Here is a 27,581-nt window from a genome sequence, read left to right as displayed (position 1 = left end):
GGTGGCCCGGCGTGGTCCAGCGGCAGCTAAGTGGCCACACTCCGCTTCTGGGAGGCTTCCGACTCCTGCCGCTGCTTCAGCTCCTTCATCCTGCGTTGGAGGCAAGAACACGAGAGTTGGAAAGGGGGGTGGGGGTGCGCTCTCCTCCGACAGCCCACCCAGCTCAGAGGAGACCACCTGCAAGACCGCAAAGGGGGAGGAGGGCCTCTCTGCAAACAATTCCAGATGACTCAAGCCAGTGAGCCAAGCTGCGCACATCCCCCTAAGAGAGACGGGAGGGGGGCCAAAGGGCTTCCCCACCCCGAATATGCAGCTCGGTCATCACACAATCTCAAGAACAAGGGACTGCGCACACACACACCCCTTGACTAGGGCCTGAGTTTGCCATTCCGGGGCTCCGGCCCTGGGCCCTGGCTCTCATCCCATCACCCCTCAAAGCGATGGCCCCTCCCTCGGTGGCCTGGAGAATCAGCAGCAGTTGTTGCTGTGTGTGGACTTCTCCCAGGAGAAGGATTTTCATGCTGGGAAAGGGCCCCGATCCTGAATCATGCAGTAGAGCTAGGCTGGCTATATAGGGTGGGGGTATTTCCTCTGTTGACCTGTATTGCTTATTGTAATGCAGACAGGTGCAGAAATGGTCTCTGGAACTTATGTCACGCTTAAAATGAACAATAACAGTATTTTAAAATCTCCCTCCAAAATATCCCGCCCAAGGAGACAGCTTTCAGCCTCTGAATGCAACCCACCCAGGGCAGAGAGGCATACAAGGACCCCTGACCCCCCACCCACCCACCCACCCATTGCTAGGATCCCAAGAGGACCAAAGTATTTCTCCTCCCTCTCCAGCCTCAGCTCCCATACCTGTGCCGGCAACGTCGCAGGAACCTCATGATCTTGCGAGCGGCCTGGTCTTGCTTCTTTGTTAGGAACGTTCCCCTGTTGAGAGGAGAGACAGATGAGGTGGGGGGCTGGGGGGGGGGACTCGTGGAAGCCAGGGTCACCCAGAAGAGAGTCAGACGGGCCTAACCCCTCCTCTGCTCTAGACTCCTTGCATGTTGGCCAAGGGCACAGCTCCGGTTCCCCCATCTGCAAAATAGGAACAAGTGGCCTGCCCCACAGGGTTGTTGCATTGTACAGAGGGAACAACTAAACAGGCTACCAAAAAATGATCAATTGCCGTCTGGGATTCTTTGCAGAAATGGCTGGAGCTCCTGACAGATTTGCACACATGAGAAATAAGGGAGTCTTTTAGACCCCGGGTGTCGGTGGAAAGGGCTGTCCAGCCGCAGCCAACTTATGTCCCCCCCCCAAGGGGTTTTCAAGGCAAGGGACCTTCAGAGGTGGCTGGCAATCGCCTGCCTCTGCATAGCATCCCTGGACGTCCTCGGTGGCCTCCCATCCAAGTACTGACCAGGGCCGGCCCAGCTTAGCTTGCCAAATCTGAGGCGTCCAGACACACCCCGTGCCTCACTAGGTCTGATCAAGGACAGTCCGGTCCCACGTCCTTGCAAGGGTGCTGGAGGCCAGCAGGTGTTTGGAGCAGCAGGGAATCCCCCCACCACCACCCGAGAAGCTGCGGCCTGCCTCCATCTGCAGCCTCTTTGCCCTCCACTTCTTCCCCACCTTGCTGTGCTGAGCTCTTGAGACGGGCCTCAGTTTCCTGCCCCCCCTCCAATTCAGGAAAGGGGATCTGAGACCCTGCCTTTCTTTGGCGGGCAGGAGGGGGGGTGAGGGAGCTGGCCAAGGTTCCCTAGACAGCATGAGAGAGAGAGACGCCCCCGTGGCAGCAAGTGCCACACACCCCGCCCCCCAGTGCAGGCAGGGAGGCAGCTGGGGAGTGCAGCAGGCCACGTGCTGAGAGACGGGGCCAGGCAGGTCTGGGGAGGGGGGGAGGGGAAGAGAGCTCCCGGCCCCCAGGCTCTGCCAGGGAGGCCCCCGGAGTCCGAGCACCCACTTGATCTTCTGCTGCATGGCAGCCGAGGCCCGGTGTCCCTGCTTCAGCTTCTCATACTCCTTGTAGCTGCGGTAGTACTGCTGGATCAGAACCGCGGCGCGCCGGCTCTGCTGGAACTTCTTCTGCTCGTAGTAGCTGCGGAACTTGCTCTGGATCAAGATGGCCGCCTGCGTCATCTTCTTGTAGAGGGCGTACTGTGCGGGAGGGAGGGGGCGTTAGTTCACGAGGGAGGGAGGGAGGGAGGGGCTTCCACCTGGGGCTCAAGGCACCCCTCAGACCCCGACCACTGGAGGCTTACGCTGCCTGCATTCCCTACCCCCCCCCGTGCCCTCCAGCATGCCTCCTCCACAGCCAAGAGCACCTGGCATCCTGCACAGCTTTGCCCACAAGCATAACAGGTACCCTACCAGGAAGAAACCTGGGGATAAAGGGGGGAAGCTCCCCTGATTCCCTCCCTCCCCCTAGCAGGCCCGCCCTCTGGCCTCCAGATACCACGACCCTAAAGCTGGAGCCAGAGGGGAACTCATCTGCAGCAGGGCCTGGAGGTGCCGGCTCTCTCTTCACCTCCCCCTTCTCCGCCGACTCTTCCCCATTTGTGCTCTCCAGCAGGAGAGAGACACTTTTCCCAGAAGGGGCAAACTAAAGCTACCCTGAGACCCAGGCCCTGTGCCAGCAGAATAAATCAGCGCCACCCCGCTGCGCCCGTTTACCTTCAGCGCAATCCAGGTTAGCTTGCAAGACAAAGAGAGAGGAGAGGGGCATTGGTTAGTTGGCAGGGGGGTGCGAGAGAGTGTATGATCCTAGAGATGCCCTTCTTTGGGGGGGGGGGGCTTTTGGAGGGGGGCAGCGCATGCAATCCTGGACAGAAACAACAATTCTGAAGACAACCCCCCCAATCCTCTGGCCCCCTCCCAGGCTGTACCTGTTTATATTTGCGGTAGCACCTCTGGATGACTGCAGCAGCCACCTCTTGCTGCTCCTTCAGCCGGCGACCCTGCAAGAGACGGGGGCAAGGGAGGGAAGTGTAGGTCAGGCTCCCCATGAAAGCAGCGGACCTTGCAAAAGCTGAATTCACTTCCTCCTGCCTACTCCAGGGACCTTTCTCCACCCATGGTGCTACACCGCGCTGGCAAAATATAGAAGAAGAGATGGTTTTTAATCATTTGAGGGGCTGTCATGTAGAGGAGGGTGCCGAGTTGTTTTCTGTTGCCCCAGAAGGTCAGACCAGAACCAACGGGTTGAAATTAAATCAAAAGAGTTTCTGTCTAGACCTTAGGAAGAATTTTCTGACAGTCAGAGTGGTTCCTCAGTGGAACAGGCTTCCTCGGGAGGTGGGGAGCTCTCCTTCCCTGGAGCCTTTAAGAGGAGGTTAGATGGCCACCTGTCAGCAATGCTGATTCTGTGACCTTAGGCAGTTCATGGGAGGGGAGGGCACCTTGGCCATCTTCTGGGCATGGAGTAGGGGTCACTGGGGGTGTGGGGGGCGGGGAGGTAATTGTGAATTCCCTGCATTGTGCAGGGGTTAGACTAGATGACCCTGGTGGTCCCTTCCAACCCTATGATTCTATGACCCTGGCTGTAGAAAATCTGCAGATTAAAAAACCTCTCAAGCTGAGGTTTGTGCTATTCCACCAGAGCCACGAAAGCATGCAGGCCAGGTGGCCGAAGAAGACAGGCTCCTCTGGCAGGGGGGCACCCTCCCCCATCACCCCCAGGGAGCCTCCTAGGCAGGGCAGGGCTGTGCGAGCCGCCCCCTGAAGAGGGGAGGGCTCCGGCAGGCGCACCTTGTACTTGCGGAAGGCGGTCTGGATGATCTTGGCAGCCTCGTAAAGCTCACGCTGCTCGTGGTCGGAGAGCGTCAGCAATGCAAATTCGCTCTCCATCTTCCCGTTGGCAGAGGCGTTGAGGAACTCAGCCCAGCTGGCCACGGTGGGGGGCGGGGGCAGGCGCTCGAAGGACAGCTCCCCCAGCGGGGAGGGCAGGGGGCTGAGGCAGGAGTGGCTGGCAGGCGAGGCGCTCAAGGGCCTGGAAAAGAAGGCCGGGGGTGAGCAGGCCTCGCTCGCCTCCTCCTCGCGGGGGTTCGCGGCCCGCAGGACAGGGAAGGCGCTCCCGGACCTGCGTGGGGAGACGTGGGGATGCTGGTCCACGTTCTCCAGGTAGCCGGCCAGCCAGGACATGGTCTCGCTCAGGCCCAGGTTCCCCGGCCGCTCTCGGAGCGGGGCCTCGGCGGAGCTGAAGTTCTCCTGCTTGATGCGTTCTGGAGTTGCCTCGATGATCTGCTTGGCCAGGGTGATCATGTCCACCTGTGGGGAGGGGGACAGAAAGGTGGCGGCGGCATCAGGACACCGGGGTCCCCCTCAGGACTCTTTCGTCCTTGGAAGAGAGTGGAGTATAGGAGGCCCAGGTGAGCAGAGATGGGCAACAAGATGTGGTGCCGCTGCTCCCCCCCCCGAACAGGGGCCTCTGGGGGACGGAGTGGCTCCAGATAGAATCACAGAGTTGGAAGGGACCATAACGGTCATCTAGTCCAACCCCCTGCACAATGCAGGACATTCCTGACACCCAGTGACCCCTACTCCATGCCCAGAAGATGGCCAAGGTGCCCTCCCTCTCATCATCTGCCTAAGGTCACAGAATCAGCATTGCTGACAGATGGCCATCTAGCCTCTGCTTAAAAACCTCCAGGGAAGGAGCGCTCCCCACCTCCCAAGGAAGCCAGTTCCACTGAGGAACCGCTCTGACTAAGATCCAGGGCAAGAGTTGGGGGGGGGTCGCCAGGGCTCTGGAATTCTCAGAGGCACCAGCCTGGATTTGTTTGTTTACTTCATTTATACCCTGCCTTTCTCCCCAGCAGGGACTCAAGGCAGCTCACACAGTTCTCCTCTCCTCCGTTTTACCCTCTCAACAACCCTGTGAGGTGGGTTAGCCTGAGAGCGTGACTGGCCCAAGGTCACCCAGCAAACTTCTATGGCAGAGTGGGGATTCGAACCTGGGTCGCCTAGGTCCTAGGCCGACACTCTAACCGCTTTACTACTCTGGCTCTCTAGTTTGGTTAGTGGAGATTGGTGTCCTGGTTTTTTTTTTTAAAAGGCATGGTGAGTGGGGTCTGGGTGCGCTTCCACCCTCCTCTGATTACCTGCAGGACATCCGTAGTGGGCAGGTAGTCCTCATTTTCTGCATTTTCCCCATAGCTCAGCAACTCTGGCTCCAGGTCTGCTTCGGGGCCTCCCACCTGCCCTTCCGTAGCCCCCAATTCATCGTAGTCCATAAAGAAGGGGGTGTGAGGGAGGCCGGAGGGGTTGGCGTTCTCCTGCAGGTACCAGCCGGCAACATTCCCAGGGGCGGGGGTGCCCTGGCAGATGTCCATGGCTCCCTCGGCTTCGGGGCTGTAGGCAGGCGACTCTCGCAGTGCCGACCCACTGGAGTAGGCCGAGGTGATGGAGACTGAACCCTCGGAGAGTTCGGAAGGGGATGAGACACCGCTGGCGGTGCTGAGCCCTGAGGGAAAGGGAAGCAGAGGGATGCCTTCTGGCCACCAAAGGGGGGAGAGGGAGATGTGAAGCCCAGCCCCCTCCCCCCGTGAAACCCGAAAGGCTGAAAGGACAGCAAGTGGGGGGGGGGGGCAGACAGCAGCTTCCTTAGCCAAGCTGTCCCGACCCACAAGCCATGGCCCCTCCCTACCTCTCTGCCCGCCAGGGCCCCTACCTGTGTCTGGACTGGCTGAGAGCGGGGAGGGGATGCGCAGGGCTTCCGCAGGACGCCGGGGGCCAGGGGTGGCCTTGACAGAGCCCCCCGGAGCCTCCGCCTCTGGATCCAGGCCTGGCTGCTCAGAGGGCCCCTCCTCCTGCCGCTGCAGCTCCTCCAGGCAAGTGGCCAACTTGACGTGGCCACGGGAGCGAGCCACGGTGAGCGGGAGGCGGCCCAGAGAGTCCGGAATGGAAAGGGCCCGGCTGTCCCAGTGGAAGAGGAGCCGGGCAGCGTCCAGGTGGCCAAGGGCACAGGCCCACATCTGGCGAGAGAGAGAGAAAAAAAGAAAGGCGGTATGGGCGTTGGGAGACTCGGAGCTCAGAAGGGCCCCATGAGATCAAAAGCGTCTGATCCTATTTCCCCACAAGGGCCAGCTGGATGCTCTCAAGGAAACCCCTAAGCCAGCAATAGAGGCCTTCTGAACTGCCGCCCCCTATGGCCACCGGCCCACCTCAGCCCAATCTCAGAAGCTAAGAAGGCTCAGCCCAGAGAGACCACCCAGGAAGTCCAGGGTAGCTACGCAACGACTAGCCACCTCTGGACGTAGCTGGCCTCGAAAACCCCCTGAGGCGACACCATAAGTCGGCTGCGCCTTGAAAGCCCTCCCCCACCAAGGTTATTTGCACGATGGCAACTGGGGCAAACTGCAGAGACGCAAAGTTAAGGCTTCTAAGGTCTGGCTGGAAACCCAGAAAACACCCGTCTGCAGGGGCTCCGACTGCTTTTCCTGTTTGAAACCACTTCCTGTCCTCCTCGTAAAAGAAGCCTGAAAATGTGGCTTTCGGTCCAGAGGACAGCAGAGGCATTTGGGGGAGGGGGGCCTTCTGGGAAGGCAGAGTTTGGCTTTCAAGCTCAGCAGTGACCACATCCATTTTCCTACCACCACCACCCCCAGTGCCACCTTCCCTCCCACAACACCCTTTCCCTCCACAAGCCCCTCTTCCTCCTCTTCCCATGGAGACTGGATGGAAAGTCCCAAAGCTCAACCTCCCAAACGGACTGCCCTGTGTTGGGCTTTTCCTGCCGTCTCCTGAGTCCAGCCACCTCCCCTCCTGCCTGCTACTGTCTGCCTGGACCTTCAGCGGCTCTCCAGGGTCTCGGGCACAGAGAAGCCTTGCCTGATACCTGCGATCCTTGAAATAGGAGATGCCGGGGCGGGAAACGGAGGCTTTCTATAGCTCAGCAGATGTCCCCCCACTTTACACATGACACTGCCTTAGACTGAATCTGACCATCGTTGGTTCATCAAAGTCGCTATTTGTCCGCAGCCCCTCCCTTCTTCCACAGACCCTTCCTCGGTTTGGAGAACTGTCCTTTGTCCTGCAGAGCGTGGGCCCTCGCCTCCACAGAAGCCCACTCACCAGGGGGGTGCAGGAGAAATGGTCCACGTTGAGGGGGTCAACCTCTTGCTCCAAATCCAGGCTCTGAGCATTGGTGTTCCTGAGGGGAGGGAGTGGAGCATAGAATCAAAGAGTTGGAAGGGACCACCAGGGTCATCTAGTCCAACCTTCTGAACACAGGAAATTCACAACTACCTCCCCCACACACACCCCAGTGACCCCTACTCCATGCCCAGAAGTTGGCCAAGACGCCCGCCCCCTCCCATGAACTGCCTAAGGGCATAGAATCAGCATTGCTGACAGATGGGCCATCTAGCCTCTGCTTAAAAGCCTCCAGGGAAGGAGAGCTCACCACCTCCCGAGGAAGCCTGTTCCACTGAAGAACCGCTCTGACTGTCAGAAAATTCTTCCTAAGGTCTAGATGGAAACTCTTTGGATTTAATTTCAACCCGTTGGTTCTGGTCCGACCTTCTGGGGCAACAGAAAACAACTCAGCACCCTCCGCTATAGGACAGCCCTTCAAGTACTTGAAGGTATTACCATATCACCTCGCAGACTTCTTCTTTTCAGGCTAAACATACCCAGCTCCTTCAACCTTTCCACCTAGGACTTGGTCTCCAGACCCCTCACCATCTTTGTTGCCCTCCTCTGGACACGTTCCAGCTTGTCTACATCCTTCTTAAATTATGGTGCCCAAAACTTAACACAAAACTCTAGATGAGGTCTAACCAGAGCAGTGTCAAAGTGCATCCCTTTCGGCAACCTCCACACAATGGGAGGTGCGGGGGGGGGGTCCCCACTGGGAAGAAGAGCAGGGCAGAAACGACATAATAAGCAAATGGCAAACAAGCAAATGCACAAGAGGACTTTCCCAGCGACTGGCCCAGACTCTAACCCGACGCCCACACCAACAGCCATGCGGAACACTGCTGGGAACTCGTCTCCCCAGCATGCATGGCCCTGATCCGGAGCAGGACTTTGGCACTGGGTAAGAAGGGGATTCAGCCTCCCCCACCACCATGCTCTTTTCCAGATCTGAAACAGCCCGGGGAAGGGGTGCAATTAACCCCATTAAGGAGGTTGCTTGTATATAGCCCAACGATCGATCCGTGTAAAGCTCCCGCAAAACAGGGCAAACGGTGCCCTCCCCCAGGCCCTTTCAGGTCAGGAAAGCAGGTCAGGGGGGCAGCTCCCCCCCCCCCCGCTTCAGTCCTGAGGAGCTCCCAGCAGTGTGACAGGCGGCTGTTGCTCGGAGTCAGGTCGGAGCAATCCAGGCCTGACTCTGAGACATCCCCCCGTGCCTCGGTTATCACTGCCGGGCTGCTCTCTCTGCTGTGGGCCCTGAAGCACCGCCAAGGGTCAGGAGGGCCCAGAAGCCAAAGCTGGGCCACACAGCGGCCGGAAGCAGGGGAAGGCCCTTTTGGCAGGATTGGGAGCATCTGAGCCAGCCGGACCAGAGCGCCCACCCCGCTGGGTCTAAGGAGGGACCCTGCATAAACCAGGCCCGAAGAACCAGAACCAGCCCCAGCCAACCTGGTGCTTCAGCCCTTGCTTAAAGGTGTACACGCGGACACACACACAAAGCTGCCTTCTCCTGAGCCAGGCCCTCCGTCCATCGAGGTCAGTCTTGTCCGCTCAGACTGGCAGCTGCTCTCCAGGGGCTCAGGCAGAGGACGGCCTTTCCCATCTTTTCCTGCCTGGCCCTTTTAACTGGAGATGCTGCCGGGGACTGAACCAGGGACCTTCTGCATGCCAAACTGATGCTCCCCCACTGAGCCACGGCCCCTCCCTAGACGTAAAGAGGGCATGTGGGGCTGTATGTCTTTATTATGCGGTACATGCAAGTGTTTCACTTGGTAAGCTCCAGGGTGCAAGTTAAAACACTGAAATAAATAAATACTGCCAAGACAGGGGGACTCACCGCCACTTGATGAGGGTCTCAATGAGGCGGGTGTAGCCTTGCGCCGCAGCCAAGTGCAGCAGGGTCATTCCCCGGAAGCTGACGTGGTGGACCAGCGTCTCTGAGCGGAGCCAGCAGGACCGAGACATCATCTTCTCACACAGAGCCACGATGCGGTCCTCAAAGGAGTCAGAAGCAGCCTGGAGGGGGGGAGGCAGGGGGGGAGACGGTCACCCCAGGGCGACAAAATGCAAGCGACTCCCCTTCCCAAGCCCCCGCTGCCCTCCCTCAATCAAACCCGGGGCTTTGCCCTGGACGGAACTCCTGCCCGGCGCCCGGTCGGTTGCAACAAAAGGCTCCTGGCGCAAGAAGCAACAATCAAAGGTCAGGCCAAACAGCTGCCAAGCATTGAATTACCCCAGGCTGAACATGGCTCCCCCCCCCCCATGCATGCCACAATGACAAACGGCCAGTTACAAACACCCAGGAAAGAGAGGCATTGGGGTGTGTGTGCAAAGAACAGCACGGGAGGCTTCGAAGCTGAAATCAGACAAGTGATGACTTCAGTGCCGGGGGGGCGGGGAAGCACTCGGGGCGGGGGAGAGGGCTGCATGCCTGCCCAGGGTGTGGGAGCCCCCCACGTTACCCCCAAGCAGGATGCCGCAGCGTCCAGACCCGGGCAGCAATTGGAGAGGCCGGAATGCCAGCTCCATCCACTGGCAGACACCCCGGCCAGAGACCTCCAAGAATCACTCCTCTTCCCGGGTCAGACTGACCCAGCACTGGCCCGTGTTGACAGTGATCCCCACCCGTCTGGCCCTTCACGCGACCCCCCAACGCCCCACAGCAAACCAATTATCAATGAGGTTCCCTGTTGCAGGAAATGGGCACTTTGGTGCCAGCGTGGTGTAGTGGTGAAGAGCGGTGGTTTGGAGCGGTGGAGTCTGATCTGGAGAACCGGGTTTGATTCCCCACTCCTACTCACAAAGCCAGCTGGGTGACCTTGGGCTAGTCACAGTTCTTTTAAGAGCTCTCTCAGCCCCACCTCCCTCACAGGGTGTCTGTTGTGGGGAGGGGAAGGGAAGGCGATTGTAAGCGGGTTTGAGTCTACCTTAAGTGGTAGAGAAAGTCAACATATAAAAACCAACTCTTCTTCTTCCTTGGGGTCAGCAAGATCCAGTCCCATGGGGCAGAAACTCCCCTCCAGAGCCTCCCAGTATCCATTCCATTGTGGGGGAGGGCAGCATGCGCCCCAAATGGTCCCCCTCGGGTGGACGCCCCGTCCTTTGAGGACCTCTGAGCAGCCTCAGATCAAAACATCCAGGCAAAGGGGGCCGACTTCTCAATGCCCCCCTTTTGCCTGAGTGTGTTTAAGGGGGCTTCTAGGGGCCCCAGCTGGTGCCTGAGGTCCCCCCTCCCAAGACATTCTGTGACTCTGAGCCCCTGTGCCCGTCCTTTCTGGCAGGTCACAAGATGCCCTGTGGGGGGTGGGGGAGACCATCTCAGAAGTGGACACAGGGCCCTCTGGGAATGGCAGCCCCAACTTGGCGGTGGAAAGGGATGTCAAGTCGCAGCCAACCTATGGTGACGCCGGGGGGGGGGTCAAGGCAAGAGGCATTCGGAGGTGTTTGGCCACTGCTGGCCTCAGTGTCACGACCCTGGAATCATAGAATCATAGAGTTGGAAGGGACCACCAGGGTCATCTAGTCCAACCCCATGCACAATGCAGGACATTCACAACTAACTCCCACCCCCCCAGTGACCCCTACTCCATGCCCAGAAGATGGCCAAGGTGCCCTCCCTCTCATGGACTGCCTAAGGTCACAGAATCAGCCTTGCTGACACATGGCCATCTAGCCTCTGCTTAAAAACCTCCAGGGAAGGAGAGCTCACCACCTCCCGAGGAAGCCTGTTCCACTGAGGAATGTGGTCTAACTGTGAGAAAATTCTTCCTAATGTCTCGATGGAAATTCTTCTGATTTAATTTCAACCCGTTGGTTCTGGTCCGACCTTCTGGGGCAACAGAAAACAACTCGGCACCCTCCTCCATATGATAGCCCTTCAAGTACTTGGTTATCAGATCCCCTCTCAGTCTTCTCCTCCTCAGGCTAAACTGGACTTCCTTGGGGATCTCCCATCCAAGTACCAACCAGGGCTGACCCTGCATAAGGCTGGCCTGAGCAGGATTCCGTTTGTTCAAAGTCAGTCAATTTCTGTTCCGCTGAATTGAGAAGGCCAGGGCGTTCTTCCTTCTGTCACTTAGGAGGGTGGCTGCATTTCCTGGAGTTTTTGGCCTTTTATCTGTGATTTTAAGATGATGAGAAATTGAAGAAGTGCTGCGGAAACAGTCCCGTGGGGCTCTTCTGCCTGCCCCTCCCGGCCCAGCGCCACAAGCTCCGTTGCATGGCAGGGGCTGAAGATCACCCTGTCGTGGCGGGGGGGGGGCATGTGCATCACTCTGACAAAGCCGGCCCTCCTCCTCTGAGCTCAATGGAAAGAATGTGTGGGGGGGGCACAGGGTGGGGGAGATGCCGGCTGGCCCTCCTCCCCACATCCCCCTTCCTGCCTTGATGAAGCGGGGATCTTCTCTCCCCCTCCAGCAGCCCCCAGAAACCAAGAATAGCCGGGCTGGCCACACAGGTGCCAATCCCAGTGAAACATGAGAGCCGACGCCAGGGACAGAAAGGGCTAAATATACCAGGCCGTCCGCCAGGCCTGGCAACAAAGAGAAAGAAAGGGAGGTGGGGCGGGAGGGGCAACCCACAGAGCCCCCTCCGAGAGGCGATCCACGCAGGCTTCTCCTGACGCTCCCATCTCCCCTTTGCCGTGCCCTCAGCGCTTGGCGGGGGTCCTTCCGGATCTGTCCGTGGCTCACCTCGGATGGCTGCAGGAGAGCGTTGTGACCCTTCCCAGCAGCAAACAACCCTGCCTTCATCCTCTCTCGAAAAAACAGGCATCAAAAACCTTCCCAAGTGCGCCTTCCAGCCCAACCCTGGGGAGGGGTGTGTGTCTGTGTCTTCTTCTTAAACTGCCTCCATCTTCGACAAAGACCCACACCTCTCCTCTGGGGACCCTCTTCCTTTGCCGGCTGACAGGCGGCCGCCTCCCTCTTCTGCTCCTTCGCCTCTGGGTCCACCCCAGCCCCTCCCTTGCAGGGGCTGGCGTTGCTTCTGCCGGGGTGGGGCTCTTGTGCAGGGCATCTTCGGGGGGGGGGGCGTTCCCCAGAAAGAGCTGGGCAGGCGCACCCAGCATCCTCTGGGGCCGCCTCAGACTCTTCTGGGGCCCCTCTTCTGTGGGGAGAGGGGAGCCTCCATGGGGTCGGCCAGTGGGGGCCGTCTTTTCTCCCTGAGCCTGCAGTGGCGGCCTCCTCACGTTATAGCAGCTGGCTGGTCTGACCTGTCCGTTGTGACAGGGATGGAAACCCTGACCGCTGACAGCAGAACAAGTTGGACCCCCTCAAGCCACTCACTCCCTGCCGTGTCCATGGGCAAGAAAGAGTTAAAAGTGCAACAGATATGGATGGGGCAGGGGAGGGAAACAGGTCACTGGGGGGGGGCAGTGTCCCTCAGAAGGGACACTCAATATTCATTTATTTACTTTATTTACATCCCCGCCTTTCTCCCCAAAGCGGCTGACATTGTTCTCCTCTCCTCCATTTAATCCTCACAACAACCTTGTGAGGTAGGTTAGGCTGAGAGTACTGGGCTGGCCCAAGGTCACCCAGTGAGCTTCCATGGCACGAGTGGGGATTCGAACCTGGGTCTCCCAGATCCTAGTTCGACACTCTTACACCGCACCGGCTCCCCATTGTTGCCTCTCAATACACAGCCGGCAGCGTTTGAGAGGACCCCATAAGGCTTCTAGGGCCCCTGGCTCCAGAGGTTGACCCACTGGGGGGCAGGGAAGGCACCCAGGGACTTCTCACGGTGGAAGGTCGGAGCAGATGTGGGGCATCTCTAAAGGGACAAATGGGACAGGCAAAAGAGCCATTTGCAGTATTGAGATGCAAAGGGATGCTCACTAGCCCGGCCTCCACGTACATCCTGTGTGCAGGTGTGTGCCTACATCGCTCTGAAAGGAAGAGCCAAAGTACGTTCACTTTACACACAAAACTGGAGCCCCAGGCCAGGATGAATGGAGGTCTGAATCCCACACTGAGCTGCCCATTTGCAGAGCATGAGAATTATTCAAAGCACCGGTCACAGAGTGTGAGTGCATTCACCGTAACTTGTGAATGGGGCTACCGTTGATCCCAAAAGAGGAGAAGGGGCCAGACAGCCCCCCCCCAAGTCAAGGCCCACGGGTGCCGAAGGGCAAGGATGAGCCATTGAATCTCCCGGCTCCGACCCAGAGAGCAGCTCTGTGAGACGTCTGCTATAACAGTCTGGGATTGCTACAAGCAGCTCAAAGCAACTCAAAAGAGTCCAGAAACCGATTTGAGGGGATTCAGGAGGGAAGCAGAGGTCAGGAGACCCCGGCCACCATAGCCTTCTCCCTGCCCTGCCCCGCGGGAACTCACCTGGCTGGGCGGCTTCTCCCCCCGCGGCTGGGTGGCTGCAGCAGCCGTCATCTCAGCAACCCGCCTCTCCATCTGCTCCAGACGCTCCAGGATGGACATTCTGAACTGGTTATCTGAATTGGGAGTGGGGGCGTAGGGGAGCAATCATGAGATTCTGGACCCCTCTGCCCTGGTCTCTGCTCCCCTGTGGACGCAGCGCTCAATGGGCCAGGAGAGGAAGGTCAGGGTGGGGGGTGGTGGGCTAATCCTGACTAAAGGCCGATTAGCCAGGTTGGAAAATGGCTCCTCTAATCCCAAAGATCTTTTTTGTTGGGGGGGGGGGGAGATTAGCCTGGGTGTGTGTGTGCATGTGTCCGTAAGGGAGGGCCCTGGGCACCATCAGCACAGAGGAGCAGGTTCCAGGTGCAAAGTGGCAGGAAAGGAACCAGGAATCCTACAGCGAACCAGTCAGCCCTCACCTGTATGGTCTGAGCCCACTCAAGAGAAATCACAGACCTGAGTCAGAGAAAAACAGTTCCAAGGAGGAGGAGGAGGGAGCCGTTGCTCCTGGCCTGCAGCCACAAACTCAATGGGGGGAGGGGAAGGGGGCCACACCCTGCTCTGTGCCCCCAACTGGACCCTGCCCTGGCAACAACTGCCAGCCTCTCCTCTCCCTTTGCAAGGTCATAATGCCCCTCTTTCTACCCCACGGTACTCAAGAGACGCACTCCATCCCAGCCCGTTTCCCCATGCCCACCCCCCCCCGCTGTTAGTTCATTCAGCTTCCCAAACAGAGCATGCCACCTAACCAGCCCCCCCCCCCAAAGCGAGGAGCAGGAGAGACGGGCAAGCAACAGGAAGCCCTCCCCCCATGACTTCTATGGAGACAGGAGGAGCTAGAGAGGAAGGAGACTTTCCTCCGAGTGAGGCTGCTCCTGGCCAGTCAAGCCTCTGGGAGAAACTGGGGTGAGGCTAGATGAGGGGAGAAAAACCTGAACTCCCAGCACATGGTCCCTTGCCCCCCCCCGACCCCTCTCTCCATCATCCGAGACCCCCATGCGGCAGCCTCTCCCCCCTCCCCAGAGCTCCCACCCCCACAGCCAGGTACCTTCCGTGTCCATCGCCTAGGGGAAGCGATGGCTGCCCCCAGCCCACAGGCCAAAGCACCCAGCGCTCGGCTCCACCACTCCCAGCGGGATTCAGCGCTTCGGCCAGAGACCCCGCAGAAAGCCCAGGTTAGCACCGCCCCAGCCAGGCACTTGGGTGGGGAGGGGTGCGGAGCAGAGCACGCCAACCCTGCCTGGTATGCGGTGACAGCCAGGAGGCGGGAGGGAGGGGTTCTGGCCCCCCTGCTCAGCTGGCAGTGGAATAAGGGGGGAGCCGGCTCACTCCCCACCACCGTCGGGACCCCCCAGCTCCCCCCACAACCACCAGAGGAGGCAGCCAAGCAGCAGCAGCAGCCAGACAGCAAACTGTGACGAGGCTCCATCCCGAAATAGCCTCCAGTCTGGGGAGGGCACACGGAAAGCCCTCAGGAGATCTTAAGGCCATACGCGAGTGAGCGGAGCGCACTGACAGCCTGGCTGGCGTGGGGCAGGGGCAGAGCTGTGCCAGGCAGGCAGGCAGGCTGGCCACTTGGCTCTCGGCTTAAAGCCACAATCCCAGGGGTGCAGTGGGGGGGCTTCAGGTCTCAAGAAGGCAAAGAGAGCACCCCCCACCCCCGTCTGCTTGCAGAGGCTTTGTGGAGAAACTTGGCTTCAGGGCTGGGGCTGATCGATTGCCAAATTGGACAGGGAAGGACACCCCCCCAGGCCACATGGGGGGTGGTTTCCTAGGAGAGGGGGCTGGACCAAGTCAAACCACACTGGGACTCTGGCCCCTTGCAACCCTAGCCAGGTCCCGCGTTCAACTCCTGCTCTCTCAGGCAGCACGCTTGGAGACACTTTTCAGAGCAGAAACCCAATCAGAGGAGATCAGGTGCAGTCAGGTAGACTGAGGGTCCCGCTCCGGGGCTTCACAGGTTCGTGTACGTTCACACGGACCGAGACACAACACAACCAGGCCTGCCCGGGGTCCCTTGAAGAGGGGTGCATGGGGGGGGGCTAGCAGACTCAAACCTAGGCAAGGGCAAAGGAAAACCCAGCGATGCCGTGGATCCGTTCCAGGAGCCCGGACTCCTGGGTTCTTCCTGAGAAAGGTGGGGGAGGGACTTGGGTGAAGGACTCTCGGCTCCTCTTGGAGGGGAGTGGGCTCAGCGCCAGGTCTCCGGGGTGTTATTCCTGGCCCGCTGTGCCCCCGTCATGGAAAGTCGTGACCCTCTCCTTCCTTCCAGCCCTCCAGTTTCCAGCATGCCAGGAACACCACCCTCCCCGTAAGGTGACACCCTGGAGGGGCCCCAGCCCGAGACCCGGCCGCTCCACCGCCAGGAGGAGGTTTTTCCAGCCGTAAGCCACAAACAATCCCGAGGGTTTGAGCACCAGCCGCGCCGCCAAGGATGCCACTCGGACCTTAGTTGGGCAGCCCAGCTTTGGGGTCAGTGCATGGCAGTTGGGCGACACAAATGCCACACACGTTCAGAGGGCAGGGGCTGGCACCCAAGGGGGCAGGACTCCCAAATTCGAGGGGAGGGGGCGCAGAGACGACAGACATGCCAGGACGGGTGCCAAGGGGCTCAGGCTCAGTCATCACACAGGCCGGCTTCGCATCTAGGCATGTCTCCTCAAGAACAAGCCACGAAGGCCCCGGCTACCCAGACCCATGCCAACTGCTGGGTGGTCACGCCAGGGCTGGCTCCAGGTTTGGTGGGCTGGGCAGAGAGTGCCCAGGGCTCCCTCCCATCCGTGATCAGCCGCTGGCTCGTGCCATCCTCCCCTCTCACCCCCTGCATGCCCCTCATCTACCCGCTAGCCAGGCCTCCCACTGCCCTCGCTCACAGCCGCCTGAGCCCCTGCAGCCCTTTCCCCCGGTGGCAATGGTGGGAGGGTGGGCAAAAGGTTGGCAGCAGCAGCCCCCGCCAGCAATCCTGGGCCCTGCCAGCTTCCCCACCTTGCGGGATGGCGGCCCTGGTTCCAGCAGCCAAACCTCCTGCTTCCCTCTAAGAGAACCCTCTGGCCTTGCGAAAAGCAGAGCCCCCTCTCAAAAAATGAAGCCCCCAACCCAGCCGCGTCAACAGACAGCCCACTCACCATCCAGGGAGAGCCAATCCAGCTGGGTGCTGGGCAGCGCCATGAAGTTCCGGGCTCGGTACTCGAAGAAAACCGACATGGAGACCAACCGGGAATCGCAAGCAACTTGCAGGGGCACCAAGCCCGCCTCGTGGGCTGTGCGGGGGAGGAAAGCGAGAGTAGCCCTCAGGAAAGCCAATTGCCATGCCCACACCCACTGGAAGCCAGGCAGCATGCCTGCCTGCCCCCCCCCATCACAAGGACAGGCCCTCCCCACCCTAGGCCCCATACCTGGGCAGTAGCATCTCAGCACCCCAGACTGGATGAGAGAGGCAGGGACCGAAATCTGGTCAAAGAGGCAGGTGTAGGGCTCCGCCTCATCCGCCCAAGGGCCGGTGATGAGCATCTTGACCCCACCCTGTTCCCACATCGAGAGAGAGAGAATGAGAGAGAGAGAGAAGAGTTCACGGGGCAAGGGGCAGCTGAGGCCCTTTTCAGCACAAGCTGGGCAGAAGCTCTTGGACCCCCCTCGCCCCACCCCCATCCCCTGGGCTAAGCCAGAAGGCCCCCTCCTGGGCCCCCTCCCTTTCCAGAAAGCCCAAGAGTCCCGCCTGCCACCTGTCCCAGTGGCTTCCCTGCCTCCCACCCACCTCTGGGTAGGACCACTCAGGCGAGAAGTCTGTGATGGACACCAGAGGCCGGGGGGAGCCTCGTGGGGCTCCTTCCGTCGCGTAGCAGGGCTGCGCCAGAGCCTCGGGCAGGGCCGAGACGGGGCTCCCTGGGCCACCACGGCCTTCCTTGGCGCTGGGCACGCTCCCGGGGCCAGACTCCTCGGTCATCAGCTCGCTCATGAGGTCTGGGAAGTGGCTGTCGAAGGAGAGGCTGAAGGAGCTGCCTGCCGCCGCAGCAGCTGCCGTCTGGATGATGGAGTACAGCTCTTCTTGGAGCTCTGTGGCTGCCATCCCGGTCGCTTCCTCAGCTTGGCCCTCGCTCTCGCCCAGCACCCTCTCGGCCGTCAAGCCCCCTTCTCCTGCGGTCTCCATGGGGGTCTCGGGGTTGTTCTTTGCCTCCTCCGTCCCCTCAGCGGCTGGGGGCGAAGGTGGGATTGGCCCTTGTCTGGCTCCATCATCTTGGATAAAGAAGCGGTTTGTGGACATGAACAGAGAGTAAGTTGGTGGGGCGGAAGTCTCTGAGGGCTCCGGCTTGGCTTGGAGGCCCGCCCCGCCCCCATAGGTCTGCCCCTGCTTGGGGCTGTTCAGGAAACAGTCAGGGTCAAAGGTCTCGGTGCCCATTTCATTCGTCTCCATGGTGGCTTCCAGGTTCTGGGACAGGACCAGGCCAGGTCCGGGCAAGAGGGCTAGCCCCAGAGGGGGGGGCAGCGCCCCGCTCCCATCTCCAGAGACCAGGTGTTGGCTAGGGGTGAGCACCAGAGGCTTTTCCGCCCCTCCAAGGCCAGTCATGACCAAAATCGTGCTCCCTGGAAGGCCGACCGAGAGCGTGACGGACGGCAGCTCCTGCTTGGGGAAGCCATTGGGTTGCGCCAAGCTGGGCGAGTGCTGCGCGGATTCAGGACAGGTGTTGGCAAGGCTGGGCAGAACGGCCTTGGCCAGCTTCGAATCTTTGTCTGATCCGGATGGCTTGGCCGGTTCAGGTTCGGCTTTCGTCTCGGCGCTGCCAGCGATGTTCTGGACCTCTGTCAGAGCAGGATAAGGACATGGGCGGACCTCCACCTTTGGGGAGATGATCCGGTGCTTCGTGCTGCTGCATTTGTGCGGGAGGTGACCAGGACTCCCTGACGTGATACGGCAGAGAAAGAGGAAAAAACACGTGAATGCAGAACGAGGCAGAGAGAAGTAAGAAAACCCAGTAAACAGGGAAATGGCTGGATCTCCCAGCCGCCTTCAGCAGTGAGCATAAGCCGCAAGAACTAGTTTAGTCTTCCATGAAATATCCACATGGCCACGCAAGACGCTGGGCCACACACACCATCGGCCTCTATCCCTCACACAACTTTTTTGTTCAGACCAAAATATTTGCTGAAGCCCCACTGGGGGGCGGGGGGCGGCTATGTGAAGCAGAGAGCAAAGCCATTGGAAGGGAGAAGTGGCGGGGGTGGGGGAGGCAAATATAGAGGGAAGAAGCAGACCCCTTCCCCACAAATAACAATTGCATTTACTCAGCACTGATAATGCTGCCACCTTTGACAATGTTTTTATATTTCTGTTTTTTTAATTTTGGAAAACAAAATTAACCAAATTAGTAACATTGGGGAAGGCCCCGGCCTCCACACCCTCCAGAGGAAGTGGTTGGCCTCCGGGTGAGACGGGTTGCTGGGCTAGAAGGACCCTCAGGGGTCTGATCCAGCAGGGCTCTTCTGGTGTTCTTTGCATTAACAGAAAACCATGGAGGAGCTGAAGGAGAAATGGAAGCTTTTGCAAGAAGACACCCGCTGTCTGTCTTCAATAAGCAGTTTCAGAGGGTAGAGCCATGTTGGTCTCCCGCAGAACAGCCTGGGTTTGAGTCCAGGAGCACCTGAGAGACCAACCAGATTTCTAGGGTATGATGAGCTTTTGAGAGTCAAACTGTGGTGTAGTGATTTGGAGCAGTGGACTCTGATCTGGAGAACCGGGTTTGATTCCCCACTCCTCCACATGAAGGGCGCACGCTAATCTGGCGAACTGGATTTGTTTTCCGGCTCCTCCACATGAAGCCAGCTGGGTGACATTGGGCTAGCCACAGCTCTCTCAGCCCCAGCTACCTCACAGGGTGTCTGTTGTGGGGAAGGGAAGGCGATTGTTTAATTCTTCCTTAAGTGGTGAAGAAAGTCGGTATATAAAAACCAACTTCTTCTTCTTCTTCTTCAACGTTTGTTTGACAAAGGGAGCGCTGACTCTCGAAAACGCACACGCCAAAAATCCTGTTGGTCTCTAAGGTGCTCATGGACTCGAACCCAGCTGTTCAATAGGGAAGGATCTGCAGGCCCAGCCTCAACCCAAGGCCTCCCTCCAGAGGAAGCCAAAACCAGAGAACGGAGCTAGTGGGGATGCCTCTGAAATACCGCAGTTCTCCACGGGAGGGCACCCCGACAGCTATTAAGATGCAGCCCATTTTGCCTGCTGGTCTCTTCAGGGGAATCCCGCTGAGGGGTGGGGAGGGAGGGAAGGGATAAGACAGATGACCCAGGGGGTTTGGAAGGCATCCCCCAACGATAGTGGGTCGCTCCCCACTAGCGAACAAAAAATTGGAGCCTCTGCTGCTGAGCCGGTTGCAAAAAGGTCCACCCAAGGAAACCCCCAGGTATCAAAAACCGGACGTAGATAACAATCCTGAATCACCCACTCGTGACTGGACTGGTAAACCCTGCTCAGCACAGCGGCTGTGGGATTTTGGGAACCCGCTACACAGAATGGCCCTCAGGGAAATCAGGCTCTGTATCGCAGCCCCCCGGACTGCTGGGGCTTCTGCACGCAGCGCCTGAGACCCCGGACCTCTTTTGTTTCCATAGTCCGGGGTTGCAGTGTTGTTTGTGGTGAAAACCCTTTCCATTTCAGTGGGTAATTCAGATTAATTTCTTGAGCCATCTGCTCCTATTTTTATGTACTGGGTTTGCACTCCTGAGTTTTCAGTTATTCCATGCCCCTCCTGGAGGGGCATGGAATAACTCTCCCAAAGCAGAGGAGTGGGGGGGGGGCTCACCAAGGCCACTGCTGCAGAGGCAGGCGTGGGTCCGGGGCGGGGGCTTGGACTGGTGGCTCTCTAGGATCTGCTGGACCAGCTGCTCAATGGAGAACTCCGCAGTGCCGTTCCCGTTGCTGCAGGTCCACTTGATGCCGTGGACTGTGGGGGAGACAGAAAGTGGCCACAGCTGGAGGAGGCCTGTCAGCTGGTCTCACCCCCCACTCTCCTGCACAGCCTTGGGTTGCCAGGCTCTCCCTTCATATCCCGCCCACCCCCACTACACAACATTCACCCACTCCCCCCGTCTCTCACACATGGGTTTCAGCTGCCCGACCAGCTCTTCCTTCGACCACTTCAGCCACTCCTTGCGGTCACTGTTGATGGAGCACAGGACGGGGCCACAGATCTTCCCGCAGTCCTCGATGGCCGGGACGTTCAGGTAGTGAACCAGCACTATGTCCGGATTCTGGAGGGGGGGAGAGAGGGAAGCCATTGGGGTGGGAAAGGGGAAAGCAGAAGCTGCCAGGACAGAGCTGGCTTTCTCAGAACTGGGGCTGGGGCTCACATCCTCTAGGAAGGCAAGCCCACCAATTGGGCAGCCCTCTCCCCATATCCCTTCCACCAGCTATCCCAGTTATTTCAGCCCCAACACTGGTTTCTTACACGCGAAGACCCCGGGGGGGGGGGGGGGGACAGCTAGTCTGACATTTTGTTTCCTACTGTGGCCAACCACAGGACTGGACTACTGCAATGTGCTCTGCTTGGAGCTACCCTTGAAGAGTGTTTGGAGGCTGCAGCTAGTGCAGAGTGGGACCTTGATACTACAGCAATTGCAGTGGCTACCGATCCACTCCCAAGCCCAATTCAAGGTGTTGGTTTTGACCTTTAAAGCCTTACGTGTCTTGGGACGGGGGTATCTGAAGGGCCGCCTTCTCCCACGGGTTCCTGCCTTGGCATTAAGATCACAGGGAGGGGCCCTCCTGACTGTCCCATCGATCAGAGAAGCTCATTTGGTTGGCACACCAGAGAGGGCCTTTTCGGTGGCAGCCACCACAATTATGGAACAACCTCCCAAGCGAAGTGCGACCTGGCCCCCTCGTTTCCCATCCTTAGGAGGCAGTTTTATTCAGGACCCACATTTGACTAGTACTTCCGCATACCAGCAGTTTTAAATTATGGATTCTAACTAGTGTTCTTTTATCTATTTTTTTATTTACATAGTAAGCCGCCTTGAGTTCCTATAAGGTAGAAAGGCAGCTAAGAAATGTTCCCTATGAAGGAATAAATAAAACAAACAAATAAAATAAATAAAACAAACCACCCCCCAAGAAAGCTCCCGAGCTGGGCCGAAAGCCTCCCCTGTCCCTGCGAAACTGTTAATGGGAAGCACACTACCTCTGAACATGGAGGCTCCATTTAGTCAACAAATGATTGCCCAGGGTACCCACTGGGCAGCCCTCTCCTGCACAGGCCAGACATTCGTCCTTGGCTTTTCTGAGCCCCCCTGCCCTTTGGAGGCACACTGGGGAGGGCAAGCAGACAGAGGGCCTTTCCTGCAGGGGCACCCAGGTTCCGGATGCAGCCCCCTCACAGATGCCAGGCAATCCCACTCGGCCCTCTCGTGACCCAAACGGGGGCTACGATCCTTGCTGCGGTTCTCACAGCTGGCGGTTCCAAGCCTGCGGTTGCTATTTTTATGGCTTCGTGGCTGGTCCTATTTCCTGTCTTCCCAGGACTTCAATACTTTGCTTAGTCATCTGCCAGGGAAGGCGGCTCGATTTAAAAGGCAGGTGGGTCGGTTCCCTAAATAACTGGGGAAATCAGGGGCACACTTTATTTATTCCCTTAAAAGACTCCTTTGCTACTGTCAAACTCAACCATGATTCAACAATAAAGGAACAAACAAGCTCAACAAAGGAAACCGCCCAAAAAGAAACAGCCACGGTTCAGTGGCCCTTTCGCAGGGGTCAAAACGTGGCTCCCTCCCGGGTCAAGGCCGAGCGGCTCCTCCCCTGCCTCCCAGGGCCTGTGAGATGCCGGAAACTCCAAGGGACAGGCACCAGGCTCCCTTCCAGGAGACTAGAGTGGCCCCTCTCGCTCTCCACCAGGATGTGCCTCGTTCCCCATCAAGCCCTGTCTGCAGCAGGCGGCAGCAAAGCCTCCTTGGGGTGGGTCTCATTGGGCGACCCAAGTTCTAGTACGAGGAGGGAGAAAAGCTATTTTCTCCATGCTGTGTGCCATTCTATCAACACCAATCTTGCCCCCCACCATGGTTGTTTTACTGAACTAAAAAGCCCCAACATATGCAGCCCCCCCCCCTTTGCAGGGAGGGTGTTCCAGCTGCTGGATTACTCTGATGGAGCTTTTCTGCACTTTTCCTATTATCAAAGCACCTGTTCCCATCAGTCCAGCCGGTCAGTTTAGGCTCTGGCATCTCTGATGGTTTGGGGATCAGTCCTTGTAAGCAATAGAGCCGGGGGGGCTGTGGACCAGAACCCCAGGGATCCTGCAAAAAGAGTGCGGCCAAGGGGCAACCCCCTGTGGAAGGCCCTTGCACACCCCCAGGGGGCAGATGCCACGGGGCAGGTCTCCAAACTGACCTTCCCCAATTGCAATCACGGCCAGCCCTTTCTTCATCACCAAATGGGGCCGAGGCCACAGTGGGGGTCCTCTTACTTTGTCCCCCAGCCTTGGCCTCTGGTCCTGGGGGTGGCGGTGGTCACTTTGGGGAAAAGGGGACCCATGCCTGAGAAGAATATGGCTCGACCATGTGCCGGGCCCGGGCACCTTTTTCCAGAGGAGAAGAGCCCACCCCCTACTTACCTCCGGGGTCACCCCCCCTCCCGTTTCCTGACAGGTACCTGCAGCAGCCAGTAGCAGCGCCGGTGGAATGTTGGGACGATGGCCGAATGGACGTAGCAGCCGTAGAGACACTGGTGGGGGAGGCAGAGGATGGTTGGAGCTGCTCCAGGGGGCAACGGATCCTCCCTCTTCCTCCCTGCAGCAAACCCACAATGCCCAGCCCCTCCAGGACCCCCACCCATTTCTTCCCCACCTGGCTGACTGCCCCAGATCTCCCCACCAGGGACGGTGTTGACTGCCTGGGCCTCTGCCACCCGCTCCCTTTTCTCCTGACCCCGGCACTGTCTCTCCCCTGGATCTTGCCTTTCTGCACTTCCTTTCCTGATCAGATCAGGCCCTTCCCGACCCTCACCTCGACACCTTTCACTTTCAGCTTCATGTGGTCCTCGCGAGTGGTCTTCCCGTCCTTGCGCTTCTTCCAGCAATAGCCGTCCTTGCGATATTTCACCTTCTTGCGGTTGTATAAGATGATGGATCCATTCTGAGGTCTGCCAGAGAGGAAAGGGTGCAGGGTCAGGCACTGAGGGACCTTCCAAAAGGGCGGGCATGGTTTGGGATGGCATTTTGGGGAACAATGGCTGCCCAGCTGTCTTTGGATGCCGGGCGGACAAGAAAACGTGCATTTCTGCACGTCCCACCTGTAACAATAGCAATGATATCCCTACTCTTTTCTTGCTGGGTTTGCAAATTAACCGAGAGATCAAGGACTTTTCGACTGTCAATGAACTCTGTTGCTTAGAGCTACTCTCATCTTGGACAGTCAGTTGAAAGAGTTACATTAAAAAAGATTCACTGCTTTATAATAGAGGTTAAGAATTGAGACGGGCCTTCTTATCTTGCTGTATCAGATGTAACTCACAGGCACCTGCTGATTGGCTTATTTGTACTTAAGTTGCTTATCTCATATTTAGTTATAACCAATCAGATATCTAGATATAACCACATGATTGTAAAAGATCAGATGGGTTAGAAAAAGATGTATTTGATATTTTTCTATAAATATGTACTCCTGTGACAAGCAAATCAGATTTCTCCGGCTGGAAGTCTCGAAGGAGAACAGGTGAGATAACTTGGGCTTTTTGATAATCCCTAAAAGCAGTGAGATAAAAGCTGAAACCTGATTTGCATTTTACTAAAACTATGATTTGTTATAATATATAATATGATTAAGCAATGCTAGTAACTTTAATTATATTAGTATTTAGCTTCACAGTAATTGTAGGGTTAATGTTTTCGTGACGGGGGTGGTGGTGAGGCAAGGGAAGCGTGGGGAGCACACTCTCACGTGCCGGATGCTGGGGGGGGCACTGCAATTGCCCAGTGGTGAGAGATGCCCCCCCCCCGGGGAATAGTTGCCATGACAAAGCCCCAGGAGGGTACGCCCAGCCCCCTCCCTTGCAATCTTTAGAAGACGGTTTGATTGAGGGCCGCATCTGATTAAGTTTACTAGCGGTCCCAAATTGTGATTTTAAATTTTGGTTTTTATTTTTAACATGTATTTTATTTATGTATTTTGTCTATGTTGTTAGGGACCTTGTGCTCCCTAAGGAAGAAAGGCAGCTAATAAATGTTTTAAATAAATAGCATAGATACAATGAAAACAGAGTCTATCTAGGTGGTTTCTTGCTGGCATCAGCCCCCCCCCTCGCCCACCACCCCACAAAGATCCAGTCTTGGCAGCCAATTACGTTCCTTTCCGAGAGACTCCCACTCACGGGGCACGTGCACCACCCCTGTCTGCCCCGCTGAGGGTCCCCCAAGTGGGAGAGAGCCAGCGTTCCTCCCTACCTGGTCTTGGGGGAACAGGAGAGCCATTCTTCATGCTTCTCGAAGGTGATCAAGTAGGAGGCGATCTCCTGCAGTGATAGAAAGAGGGCAGAAAAATGAGAGAGCCCCTGGCCTCCTGCCTCAGTGGTCCCTGGGAGAAACGTTGGAAGCTGCCGCAGCACCCCATGGCCACAAGGGCTACGTCTGAAGGGCCAGGAGGACAGCAAGTCCGACCCACTGGACAAAGGCAGGCATGTCCAGGTGGGATGACACTGGCCACCCCAATTGAAGAACTTGCCCAATCCAGGCCATGGCGGCCTTGCTAAACAAGAGGCCTGCCGAGTGGGCAGGGGTGCTCCCACAAGTGACTGAGTCAATCTGTCCCACGTTGGGGCTTCCGCTTTTCCTGCTGCCTCCAACGTTTTGTGGCATGGTTGGCTTTTTCCAGGGAATCTTGTCTTCTCATGATGTGACCAAAGTACGATAGCCTCCATTTAGTCGTTTTAGTTTTGGAATTGCCTGGGTGGAAACACCACCTACTTGCTATAGTGTATTTACTCAGTGATGCAGGAAGCACTCTGCACATGTTCAGAAGCAAATGGCTGGAGCCTCAGGAATGAGCTAGATCACCCTATTTTGCCAAACCCTTAAAGTTTATACCTGCTATCTCCATGGATCTTAGAAGAAGAAGAGCTGGTTTTTATATGCCAACTTTCTCTACCACTTAAGGAAGACTCAAACCGGCTTACAATCACCTTCCCTTCCCCTCCCCACAACAGACACCCTGTGAGGTAGGCGGGGCTGAGAGAGTTCGGACAGAACTGTGACTAGCCCAAGGTCACCCAGCAGGCTTCATGTGGAGAAGTGGGGAAAGCAATCCAGTTCACCAGATTAGCCTCCACCGCTCATGTGGAGGAGGAGTGGGGGGAATCAAACCCGGTTCTCCAGATTAGACTCCACCACTTTTAACCACTACACCGCATTGGCTCTAGAACCCCCTACCAATATTTGAACACACAGCATGTACACAACTGCCACTGCACATGGACTTATTTTTCGATATTTGGAAACCGTGTGTAGAAACATATATGTAAATCTGCTACCACTGTTGTTATATTTTTGTCTTTATGTATGTATCTTTTTAAAAAGTTTTTTCTTTGTTTTTTTCTTGTGTTTTTTGAAGGAAATAAAAAAAGAAAAAATTAAAAAGAAGCAGATTGCTCTATTTGCACGATTGCATTTTATGCTCAATGCTGCGCCCTAAGTGGAAAACAGGTTTGGGGTGACCCCTTGCCACGAGAAGAGGGCAACATGCTCTCCGGTCCCCAAGCTCTTCCCACCAGCCTGTCAAGAACAGGGATTCCAGAAGGTGGGCGGCTCCCCTCCTCCCCCACCACGCGCCGCCCACCTCGTTGGTGTTCCATTGCAGCCGCTCTGTGGGCAGAGCCGGGCACTTGGGCACGCAATCCACCAGCTTCTTGGGCAGGAAAACCTTCAGGTGGTGGCTGTTCTCTGGGAGGAGGAGAGACAGGCAGAGGATGAGAGGGAGAGCCCGATTCGAGTCCAGTCGTTCCTCAGAGAGCAACAAGATTTTCAGGGTACGAGCATTGGAGAGTCAGAGCTCCCTTAATCAAATACAAGTCGGAATGGAGATCCCTGAGTCCTTATATACTAGTCAGAAGGTGGGAGAGTAGCTATTGGGACCCCCCTCCCCTCCCCATGTTCCTTGCAAAGTGGGGCAACCCCTCCCCCCCCCCCGCGGCTGCCTCGTGACCCCTGCTAGGCTTGGATCAAGACCTCCTGGGCCCTCGGTGGAACAGCATTGATTTGTCCTGGTATCCAGGCTTTGCCCTGGAAGATCGCGAGTTGTGTTCTCGGCCACACAGGCACTCAAAGCAACATACAGGAGCAATGAGAGAATCCACAAGCCACAAGAAAAACACACTTAAATGCCTCCAACAGCCCAAACCCCAAGCAGCAGTCGATTAAACAGAAGAAATATCCAGCAGGCACACCGGCCGAGTTCTGTTACCAAACAAAATGGCCCAGAAAAGTCGCTTTGCATACAGAGCCTTTTACAAGTCCAGGGATGGAGAGGTGGGGCTGCCCCCTGCCCGGCATGAAGAAGCATAAAGCTGCCCGGCATGAAGAAGCATAAAGATGACCCCAAGGGTCATCTAGTCCATCTCCCTGCACAAAGCAAGCCATTCACAACTACTCACCAGATACCCCTGTGGTTTCCTTGTTCATCTTTGGGATTCTGTGTTGTGACACTGTTAGAGTTCTTGGCCTGGAGGGCTCAGATCAGGACGTGTGAGGATTGGGATCGGTCCTGGAGAGGGAAGGGTGGGGGTTACAGGAAGAGGAGTAATGGCAGCGACTCGCATGCAGGGCCCAATCCCTCCTGTGCCCACCTGGACCCCTGCGATTTCTCACCAGCCCCAACGGCCCCCGTCACTCGACTCCTCTTCCACCCACCAAAGCAGTTTCTCCCCTTCCCCACCTGCCTGCCAGCACCAGTACACCCCCACACAAATCCCACTCTTCATGCGCCATCTTCCACTTTTGAACAAGAGGCAACCAAGAGTTCAGAAGTCCAGAGTTGCCAAGGCAGAAGCTTCCAGGGGCAGCAACCCCACTCTGTCATGGGTATGTTGGCAGCAGACAGACA

At 57.4% G+C, this 27,581-nt stretch overlaps 1 protein-coding gene across 1 annotated transcript; it reads right to left on the bottom strand.

The window, feature by feature from the left end:
- CAMTA2 (calmodulin binding transcription activator 2) lies at positions 1 to 27,246 on the bottom strand. Its single transcript, XM_056863594.1, has 22 exons — positions 27,133 to 27,246; positions 26,319 to 26,422; positions 24,932 to 24,999; positions 23,496 to 23,631; positions 23,143 to 23,214; positions 20,594 to 20,747; positions 20,300 to 20,440; positions 17,254 to 18,395; positions 16,895 to 17,021; positions 16,625 to 16,759; positions 13,461 to 13,573; positions 8,963 to 9,141; positions 7,063 to 7,141; positions 5,660 to 5,963; positions 5,091 to 5,452; positions 4,070 to 4,257; positions 3,739 to 3,979; positions 2,877 to 2,948; positions 2,665 to 2,685; positions 1,955 to 2,148; positions 862 to 936; positions 1 to 90 (listed from the first exon to the last, which is right to left on the bottom strand). Exons 1-22 carry the CDS (start codon positions 27,158 to 27,160, stop codon positions 27 to 29), a joined length of 3,999 nt encoding a protein of 1,332 aa, XP_056719572.1. The 5' UTR covers positions 27,161 to 27,246; the 3' UTR covers positions 1 to 26.
- Positions 27,247 to 27,581: the final 335 nt, after the last annotated feature.

The sequence above is a fragment of the Euleptes europaea genome, chromosome 18 (assembly GCF_029931775.1).
Source record: "Euleptes europaea isolate rEulEur1 chromosome 18, rEulEur1.hap1, whole genome shotgun sequence".
NCBI classification, from domain to species: Eukaryota; Metazoa; Chordata; class Lepidosauria; order Squamata; family Sphaerodactylidae; genus Euleptes; species Euleptes europaea.
This window is presented reverse-complemented; position numbering and strand designations above follow the sequence as displayed.